Source organism: Chrysochloris asiatica, unplaced genomic scaffold, assembly GCF_000296735.1.
Source record: "Chrysochloris asiatica unplaced genomic scaffold, ChrAsi1.0 scaffold00466, whole genome shotgun sequence".
NCBI lineage: Eukaryota > Metazoa > Chordata > Mammalia > Afrosoricida > Chrysochloridae > Chrysochloris > Chrysochloris asiatica.
Window position 1 is genome coordinate 337,432 of NW_006408984.1, and position 11,094 is coordinate 348,525.

At 38.8% G+C, this 11,094-nt stretch overlaps 1 protein-coding gene across 1 annotated transcript in view; it reads right to left on the reverse strand.

The window, feature by feature from the left end:
• Positions 1-691: 691 nt before the first annotated feature.
• The window catches only part of GHR (growth hormone receptor), a 202,181-nt gene continuing 191,778 nt past the window's right edge, over positions 692-11,094 (reverse strand). The window contains exons 7-10 of the mRNA XM_006877304.1: positions 9,870-10,035; positions 5,779-5,869; positions 2,249-2,318; positions 692-1,663 (exon numbers count right to left, since the gene is read on the reverse strand). Of these exons, the coding sequence (XP_006877366.1) occupies positions 692-1,663; positions 2,249-2,318; positions 5,779-5,869; positions 9,870-10,035 (1,299 nt within the window). The remainder of the gene's footprint in view (positions 1,664-2,248; positions 2,319-5,778; positions 5,870-9,869; positions 10,036-11,094) is intronic.

Here is an 11,094-nt window from a genome sequence, read left to right on the forward strand (position 1 = left end):
ATTGTTGGTGAGTGCCATCAAGTCAGTTCTGACTCATAGCGACCCTGTGTAGGGTTTCCGAGGAGTGGCTGGCTAGTGTGTTTGAACTACCAACCTGGCAGTTAGCAGCCCAGTGCTTATCCGACAGCGCCACACTATGACCCCACAGTACAGTGTTAGTGTAATATCAAATAGCCATGCTTGTAGTCTAAATTTTAAAATATATCTTTATCAAGTTTTATGTCAAAATAAATGTTTTATGTATCCAAACTATTTTTGCCATATCTGTAGTTTGTTTCCAATTATTAACAAAAAAACTGATCCTGTGCTATAATTTGCATTTCATTTTTCTGAACTGTAAAAGCCACCTGATTTTTCGCTTTTTCAAAAAGCATGATCTACTAGCAATACATTAAGAACATAGGCATTCAATGCTTAGTATCACAAAATCAACACCCACAATAACAAGACAATCACCATCACTAAACAGTCTGTGAAATAATTCTTTAAAATATTTACAGTTAACAATAGGAATATCTATCTGATTAAACATCTTTTTTTTTTTTTTTTTTTAATATCATGTTTCAACATTTCAGGAAAAGGCATTTAGAAATCCACATCCCCTGATCCCCCCAAAAAAGGTTCGAATATTGTTTTGGTTTAAGCATTCATGGCCCATTAATTATGAAGCTCATGGGACATAAAAGAAAGGCTACGGCAGGATTTTATTCAGTTGGTCTGTGCTCACGTAGCCACACGTTCTGAGAAACTCTTTGTCAGGTAAAGGCAAGGCAGTTGCGTTTAGGACGAGGCCCTGTGGAGATTGTACTATATGGACAGAGGTATAGTCTGGGACAGGCATGTCAGAGCTAGGTGCTCGTCCTGCTGCCCCAGACCTCACAGCAGTAGTGGTAAGGCTTTCTGTGGTGATGTAACTGTCCTCCATCTTAAAGCTTGGCTCCACACATGACTCGACCTGGACATGAGGGGTCACGGTGATGCACTTTTTGGCATCTGCCTCACAGAAGTAGGCATTGTCCATGATGAAGTTGACCGGGAAGGGTGAGACTATTTCTGGATGAAGGTCACACTGGGATATCCCTGCTTTAAGCTTTTGGCCTGGGGAAAGGACCACGCTCCCTGCTGGTGTTATGTCGCTTACCTGGGCATAAAAGTCGATGTTTGCCAGTGAACTCGGATTGCTTAGCTGAGTATGAGCAGCTTGATGCGCTGACTCAGACCCACCAATGAGAAGTGGTCTTGGATTGCTTTCCTCTGCTAGGGTGACATTGGGCTGCTGAGTATCAGAGGCAGCATCAATAAACAGGGAACTATTTTGATTCTTCTGGTCAAGGCACAAGAACTCTGCTTCCCCTTTCAACCTTTGTGGCTGAGCCACCTCTGAGGTACCATCACACATGTCACTGGCATTGAAATCAGTCTCCATAATGTCAGGCTCATAACAGCTGGTACGTCCAGAATCATCATCCTTTGCCCCAAGGATATTCAGTGATTTTTGAGGGTCAATGCTTAGAAGTCTGTCTGTGTCTGATCCTTCAGTCTTTTCATCAGGGTCATCAATGTCTAGCTCAATAAATTCTACCCAAGAGTCATCATTATAGAATTCAGATTTATAGTTGTCATGAATGGCTAAGATTGTGTTGACTTCTTCTAGTTTTCCTTCCTAGGAAGCAGAAAGAAAATGAAAGACTTATTAAAAGAAACTTGCCATAGTTACATGATTTAGCAAATAACATTATGGTTATAATAAGTAAAATCACAGCAAAAACATAACAATGAAAAATACATTTGTGTAGATGATTTTCATAATTTTAAAAGATGTAATTAAAAAAAAAATTTCTCCATGAGAAGGAGTACAAAAGAAACCAAATATGATACATATAAAACTCTCCATATAATGTTCTTCAAATATCAGGTGTTGTTGTTAAGTTCCGTCGAGTCAATTCTGACCCATAGTGACCCTGTATAGGGTTTCCAAGGAGCAGCTGGTGAGCTTGAACCACTGACCTTACAGTTCAAACGGCTTTGCAGTCTGGTGCATTAGCCCACAGCACCATACCAAGCAGTGCTATATACAATTTAGAGTCTTGGTGTGGCACTCCTCTGGACTGCTAACCACAAGGTCAGTAGTTCAAATCCACCAGCTACTCCTCAGAAACCCTATACAGGGTTGCTATTAATTGGAACTAACTCGATGGCATTTAATAACACTACCAAAATGCACAATTTAGATAGAGTTCTTAATTACCTTGAGAAGATCTGGATCAATTCCTTTGATCTTTGGGACTGGAACTGGGGGCAGAATCAGCATTTTAATCCTTGAAAACAAACACAGTTTTGATGTTTGACATATGCAGTCTATTACTTCAGAAGGTAGAAATAAAAGTACTGGCAGCACCATTGTTGTTGTTGTTGTTAAGTGCCGTCGAGTCAGTTCCGTTACTCGGTCTAAATATTCTGCTTCTTTACATGGGGGGGCGGGCGGGGAGGACAGACTTCAAAATGTTTGTGAAAAAAATGGAATGCAAACATAATGAATTTTTTCCATGAAGTTTTGAAATCCCCTCATATAAGTGAAATATAGGAAAGAAAAGGAAAATAGTAAGCATAAAATGAAAGGACCAATCTGTAGAACCCATTCATTCTCTATTTCCACCTGACTTTTGACCTAATCTAAGGAATAAGTAAAAATCCATTTAGTAAATTGTTTTGAGTAACATTCTGCAGTGCAGTGAATAACTTCATATGTTTCTTCTGCCCCATCAAACTACCTTTTTAAAAAAAAAATTTCCTGCTAGGTCTGGGTAAGAGAAGGTGGGAGAAGATGTTGGCAGGATGAGATGAGTCAGTTGTGAATCCTGATTATAAAACTTGGAAATCTAACAAGGGGTTTGGTGAATTTTGCCATCCTGCTGGATTTTTAATGAGCAGGAAGGGGGATCTCACTACCAACAAGAAAGAAGAGCCAGAAGTGGAGAGGATTCCTTCGAACCCGAGATCCCTGAGTGTTGAACTTCCTCAATCCAGGCAAGAACTGTGACAGCAGCAGACTCATTAGCAAGAGCACCAGACAGAGTGGTGGGCTTCAGCAGGTACTTAATCAGGGAGTTAGAGCTCAGTGCCTTTGGATTGAGGCTTCTATCAGAGTAGAGAGCCTTTTAGGCATTTATCAGCAGTTCTAAAAGAACTTTGTAATACTGATGGATCAGGCTAGAGATCAATGGGCCTGTGGCTGGGAGGCCAAGAACCAGAAAGAGGCCTTCTGTGGGCATTGCTGGGAAGAGGCTAGCCTAACTGAAAGAACTGTGCCCTGAGCATTTCTAATCCTGCTAGGAACTTCCCTAATAAACCCTATAACTCTGAGTACAGTATCTGAATCTGTGTGGCTATTGCAATGAGTTATCGACCCCAACTGCACATACAGAGTGTTGTGGGAAGGATGGTAGCTGTCAGACTTGGTAAAGGAGGGTGGAGGCATGTCTAACTGTTGCACCATAGGAACCAGCCTTGGGTTGGTGATGATTTTGATTCTCCTACTCTTAGTGAAGTTAGAAGAGGTTAGATGTCACCAACATGTCATTTTTACACCTTCACTATGTTTACTCATTAGGGCAAAGTTTAAACAAATTGTTACTGATGAGTAAAAGATATAAAGGTTCTTGGGTGGATCACAGAGAGATAAATAATATAAATTATGAATAAGAATTACAACCATTTTTGAAAATAGCCCTAGTAGTACAGTGAGCTAAGCTGCTAGCTTCAAGGTTGGAGGTTCAAACTCACCCTGAGCCAGATACTGAGATGTATTTTGCCCTAAATCATGAGTAGACAAATTATGACTTGTGGACTACCTAATCTTATAAATAAAGTTTTATTGAAACATAGCCATATTCAGTTGTTTACATATTATCTATGGCTACTTTCATGCCACAGTGGCAGAATAGAATGGTTGCAATGGCGATTGTAACCAGTAAATCAGTTGTCTTAAAGTTGATTCTTACTCATGACTTCATGTGTGTTAAGAGTAGAACTCTGCCCATAGGTTTTCAGTGACTGATTTTTCCAGAAGTTGCCTATTACCAAGCCTTTCTTCTGAGGAGCCTCTGGATAAACTCAGAATGCTGACCTTTTGGTTAATAGCTGGGCACTTTAACTCTTCATACTAATCAGAGGCTTCAAAATATTGGCTGTCTGTCCCTTTATAGAAAAAGTCTGTCCACCACAGCACTAAACAGTTCATTTAATTCTTACTATAACTATCAGAAAGGCATCTGATAGTATCCCCCCTTTACAGATATGGAAAGCTTTACAGATTTAAGGAATGTATTCAAATAATGCACTAATACTGGGCATAGCTAGGGCTCTAACCCACAATATCTGACTCCAAAACTCAGGCTATCTGTCGTCTATCATGCTGCTGTGATATCTGGTTCTCTATCTATAAATGCAAAGGTTTGTATTCATTTATAGTGACTGTCACACTCATTTAGTGACATAGTTATGCTCCAAGGACCAGGTCGTTAAGCAAAAATCATGTTATGCTAAAATGGAAGATGTCCACATCAGATTACAAAATGGAGATTGACTACATCATTATGTAACTGCCGAATTACATCACTTTACATAATTGCCAGACACGGAGAATTATGGCCCAGCCAAGTTGACACAAAACACAAACCCTCAGAGCCAGCCAACATTACTTTTGCCTTGCACCTTGGCATGTACTACTGCCAGATGTACATACAGATATACAATGTAAAATGTGCAAAATATTCAGGTGGGATTTTTATTACTGTAAATGTGAAATGTCAGATAACATGATAATCAATAAGTGAGGAGTAGGTGCATTTTAAATGTTCAAAAACATATACAAATGCAATATAACTGTAATTACAGGAAGCAAATGACTAATGGCTGACCTGATTATGTGTGCCTCTCCTGTCTGAAAAGGATGACACATTTAGGTGCATGTAGTTAGCTTTCTAAGCACTTTTGGTGCCTTTATGCTATGGTGGTAGACCCCAAAGTCTGGAGGGCTCAAGCAGATAATTGTTTTAATTTTTCATGAACTTGGAACCCAGCTTGCGCATTAGAATTGCATCAGACACAGACAGGTTCAGTGATCACATGTGGTCCTGGAATGAACAGGCCAGCTTGCTCAGGATTTGAGATGAAAGGCAGCTCTTAGGTAAGAAGAGCTTGATTAAGGTGGTACGTATCTCAAGGTGTGCATAGCATTCAGGCCAAGCCTCTTCATGTCCTGTTCAACCTCACTGATGAAGTCTATTTATGGGGTACCTGTTAGCTGTGGTCAAGTCATCCTCTAACTGGCAGTGACACTGAACTGTTGTGATCTGAGGGTTTTCACTGGCCTGTTTTTAGAAGCATATTACCTGGCCTTCCTTCTTAGTCTGCTTCAGTCTGGAAGCTCTGCTGAGACTTGTGCAGCAGCGCAACAACAAGCAAGTCTCCACTGACAGACAAGTGGTGGCTAAGTTTGAAGTACATTGAACTTGAACCCGGGCCTCCTGCACAGAAGGCAAGATTTCTATCTACCACTGAACCACCACCATAAGCCTATGAATTCTCTGTGATATGCAGGACAGATTGAGTTTTATATACATGGTAAATGTATGACTAGAGATCAAGTTTTACTGGATTTAATTACAATTTTCACTCACAGTTGGCAAAAGGAAGTTATCAACTGATAAATGAAACATATAAAAATTTAACAGCACAATTGGCAAAAAATGTTAATGAAGACTATTTCATACTTACCTTTGTTGTTCAGAGTATATGAATACAAACAGCATCACCGTTAGCCCCAATATTATAAAGATAATGATTAATAACCATGGAAAATGAAAATCTGAAATATCAAAGGATAATATGTTACTCAAAGAATTAGAAACATTTGAAAGAAAATTTACATTTCACTTTCCTTTTCCACACAAACCTATTTCCTAATTTGTAATTAAATTATTCAGTAAATTATTCACTCAATAACCACTAAAACAGAAGGCAGGGACTTAGGAGTATTTTTGGCTCCAAGAACACTTCTATCCACATTCTCAAATCACATCAAGATAGACAGATCGATAGACAAATAAATAAGGAAAGAAAGAAAGAAAGAGCATACAATTTAAATACAATCCATGTTTTAAAACTGATGTTTTAAGTATCTTGTGTGTCCAGGGTGTGTCACTAAAGGCTCTAGAAAAAAAACTGCAACTTGTCAACATACCGTTTTTCCCAAATAATGCCACTAGGTGGTTGGTTCCTTCCTGCCTTCTTCCCTCTTTCTTTCTTTTTAAAAATAAAGATTACACACATGCACACACACACATGTATATATATAACAATACCTACAAGGGTATTGGTAAGTGTCATTGAGTTGATACTGACTCATAGTGACCTTGTATAGAGTTTCCATGGAGCAGCTGGTGGGTTTAAACTGCCGATCTTATGATTTGCAGTCCAGTGCTGATCCTACAGTGCCAGGAATGGTGGTGTAGGATCAGCACTGGACCACCAGGTCATTTGAATCGCAAGGTCGGTGGGTTCAATCTCACCAGCTGCTCCTTGGAAACCCTATACAGGTTCGCTACGGGTCAGAGCTGACTTGACAACACTTAACAACAATAACATGGGTTAGAACTGACTCGATGGCACTTAACAATGGTATTTTCATTTCTATAGTTACTGTATAAGTAGATCCTCAAATTGAGATTCTATCACAAAGATGGAGGTAGAATTTTTATTTATGAATCATGATGGAAACTTCTTAGCTATACAGAGCACCAATAGGCATTCTACAATTTAAAAAATAATCTTTGACAGATTATGATTACTGTTGAGCTGCCATCTTCAGATTTTAGTATAGTTTGTATTAGACGTGAGGGAATTTGTTAAAAAATTTCATTCATTCTTTAAGAATAAGGGCCTACCTTGTGGCTATTTCCTTAAGAAAAAGGGGACACCATGTGGCTGTTTTCCAGTATTCTTACAACAGTGGTTGTTGTGTTGTAACTGCTGTCAAGTCAATCTGACTCATAGTGATCCTGTATAGGGTTTCCAAGGAGTGACTGGTGAGCTTGAACAGCTGACCTTGTGGCACAAACCAGCCTTGTGATCCAGTGCTTTATCCCACAGAGCCACACCAGGACTCCTTCTTATTTAATACTAGTTGTTAAAATGCCCCATGGAAATACCATGAGTATTATAAAGAATTAGAGTAAAAGAGGATATAATTTTGTATCATATAGTATCTATAATTTTATATCAATGACTTATTCAGCAACATAACATAAAGCTAGAGGCTTGTTTTGTTTTTGAACACAGAAGGAAAAGCCACTAAAAAAAAAAAATCCTTGTTAAACAAATTAAATGCTACCATAATAAGTTCAATGTATATGGTGCTTGTACTTTAAAAAAACAGAATTATGTCAAATATTGTTCCAAAGAGTCCTGTAGTTTCAGAATTTATCAGTGCAATTGATTATCATAAGATTCTACTCTAGAATAAATGCAGAAAAATAAATTAAAATTTTCTATGGCTTATGATAAGGAGCTCTGTAGTGTAGTGGTTACGAATCGGGCTGCTAACCGCAAGGTCAGCAGTTCAAAACTACCAGCTGTTCCACGGGAGAAAGATGAGGCTTTCTGCTACCATAATGATTTACAGCCTCGGAAACCCTGTACAGGGTCACTATGAGTCGGAACCGACTCCACGGCACGTAACAACAACAACATGGCTTATGATAGTTTCATTACCAAAGCTCAATTCCTCATATGACCTTGGAAGTCCTCTGTTTTAAGTAGGTATGCGCTGTAGCCAATTCCCAATTTAGAGCAATAGCCCTTAATACACCTCCTGCTCAATATTAAGTAGGTTTCTTGTAATGTATTTCATTGGGCAAATGTGCTATTAAAGACCTCTTTAAAGCATTAAAACAAAACAAAACAAAACAAAACTTTAAGGAGTAAGGTACACCCGATCCAAACCATGCCATATTAAATAACATCAGAAGCATGCAAAAGCTGGACAATGAATAAGAAAGAATTGATGCCTTTGAACTGTGATACTGGTGAAGGATATTGAATATGAAACGGACTGCCAGAAGAATGAACAAATCTGTCTTGAAAGAAGTGCAGACAGAATGCTCCTTAGAAGTGAGGGTGATGAGGCTTTGTCTCATGTACTTTGGTCATGTTATCAGGAATGACCAGTCCCTGGAGAAAGACATCAAGCTTGGCAAAGTAAAGGGTCAGCAAGAAAGAAGACCTTCAACAAGATTAATTGAGTGCACAATGGGCTCAAACACAGCAATAATTGTGAATATGGGGCAGGACTGGGCATTGTTTCATTCTATTATACATAGGACTACTATGAGAAGGAACTGACTTGGCGAGGCCTAACAACAGATGGCTTGTGGCGCTGTGGGTTAATGCGCCAGACTGCCAAGCCATCTGAACTGCAAGGTTGGCGGTTCAAGCTCACCAGCTGTTCTTTGGAAACCCTATAGAGGGTAGCTATGGGTCAGAACTGACTCGACGGCACTTAACAACAGCAACAACAACTTAATTTAGAATTTAATTTAATGATCTTAAATAGAAGATTTCATTCTCTTATTTTGAACTCACAGGTCTCAGTTTTTCAAATCTTTAATTGTGTTTATCGTTTTCCTATTCTAGGTAGGTATACAGGGAGTATGGTGGCTCTGTAGGATAAGCCCTGGACTGCAAACCACAAAGTTGGCAGTTTGAGTCCACCAGCTGTTCTTTGGGAGAAAGATGAGGCTTTCTACTCCCACAAACATTTTCAGTCTCAGAAACCCTATACAGGGTTGCTACGAGTCGGAACCAACTTGATGGCACTGAATAATAATATATCGGTATATAACATTGGAAAGCTATAAATAAAGATGATTAAAAGGTTTAAAAAATGCTCCATAATCCCCTGAGCAGAACTGGCATTTGTTGTTGTTGTTGTTAAGTACCGTGGAGTCGATTCCGACTCATAGCAACCCTGCACAGGTTTTCCGAGGTTCTAAGTCTTTACTGGAGCATAGAGCATAAAGCCTCATCTTTCTCTCGCAGAACGGCTGGCAGTTTCGAACTGCCGACCTTGAGGTTAGCAGCCTGATTCGTAATCACTACGCTACCAGGACTGGCATTGTTGTTGTTAAGTGCCATCGAGCCGGTTCCGAGCCATAGTGACCCTGTATAGGGTTTCCGAGGAACAGCTAGTGAGCTTGAACCACCGACCTTTCAGTTCAAACGGCTTTGCAGTCTGGCGCATTAGCCCACAGCGCCACACCAGGACTCCTACTACTTATTAAATCTTCTTCCAGGTAAAAGTCACTCCCAAACTTTCTAAAAGGAGTAAGAACCCGCTACTGACTATTAATCTTTGCTGACCCATGACTTGGCTTTTTCTTAGATGCCACCTCCATCCATATTGTTATAGAATTTCTTTCCAAGACATTAGAAAAACATTTTTTGGGGGTGGATAAATGTAAAACAAACTCACTGTAGAAAAAAAAAAAAAAAAAAGAATCACTAAAAATAATAATAAAAAAAATCATTAAAATCTTCAGAGACACTGTTAATATTTTAATGCATTTTCCTATCTCTAAACTTCCCCTCTACCTCAGGACTTCTTCTGAACTAAGTAATTTAGAAACGAATCCTCCCTTCCATTCTTGCAATGGATAATAACTCTTATAGACTGTGAACTCAAGGTCTCCCACCCTGCCATTTGTGTTAATGTATGCTGACTTGGACACAACAATATATACATGCATCAACTATAAAGTCGACAAAAGTGAGGTTGATGGTCATTTCAATCTTTTTAAAGAAAAATTTACCTTCTTCACATGTAAATGGGCCCATCTGAGGAAGTGTTACATAGAGCACCTCACTGAACTCGCCATATTTTTCAAAGTTGCGTTGTCTGGATCTCACACGCACTTCATATTCTTTATCCAATCTCAATGAGTACACTGGAACTGAGGTTGACAAGATAGGCTCCATCTTTCAAGACAAAATACGACAGCTAAATTGCTACAGAGTTAACAACACAATAATAAACTCTACAAGGCGTTCTTCCATCTATAGTTAAAATGAATTTTGGTAATATGGGTTATATTTTTAAATGTATGGGGGGCATTTGCTATTTTAAGAAAGATCAAGGCAAATGATTGTGTAAAGAATTATTTTGTTAAATGGAAAATAGTCTTCAAATTTATTTTGGTATAAACTCAAAGATATAAGGGAAGGTTGGAAACCCTGTGTGGGGTCACTATGAGTCAGAACTGACTCCACGATACTTAACAACAAATAAAGAAATATAGCGATATATCATTAAAACAGGCTGTCAGATATTGTACTAAGATCAAAACACAGTAATATTAGTATGCAGAGTGGCATAACTAGAAACAGATATGTTGTTGGTCTTTTGGAATATTAAAATTTTTTTTTTTTTTGGGGGGGAAGACCTAAGAAAAGATAAAGCAAACATATTTCCACAAACAACTTATAAGCAAGTTATATATCTGTATTCTTTAGAAATTCTTGATAGTCATGCATAACTATGGAATTGGAAAGGGGTCTTAGAAAAATCATTGTTGGACTTACTTGAGCTTTCAAGTACTTTTATTAGGAGATACTACATCTCTAATCTGCTTGTTCTAGGAGGCTTAAAAAACCAGTTGCCAGAAAGGTGGTTCTAACTAGTAGCAACTTCATGTGTGTTAGAGTAGAACTGTGCCCCATAGGGTTTTCAATGAAAGATTCTTCAGAAGCAAATCTCCAGTCCTTTAATCTTAGGAACAGGTTAGAGTTTCCAGGTGGGTTGGAAACTTTAACCTGTCAGCTATCAGTTGAGCACGTTAACTGTTTAGAACATCCAGGAACTACAGAATGATTAAAGCGACCTCAAAATAGTTAGTTTGATATTAAAACATGGAAGGAAACTTCAGTGGAGCCCTTTAGTGTGAACATTAGCATATCATAAGCCTTATAGTTGGGATGGAACTGCCAGAGGTTCAAGCCAGATTCAGACAAGGACGTGGAAGGAGGGATATCACTGCT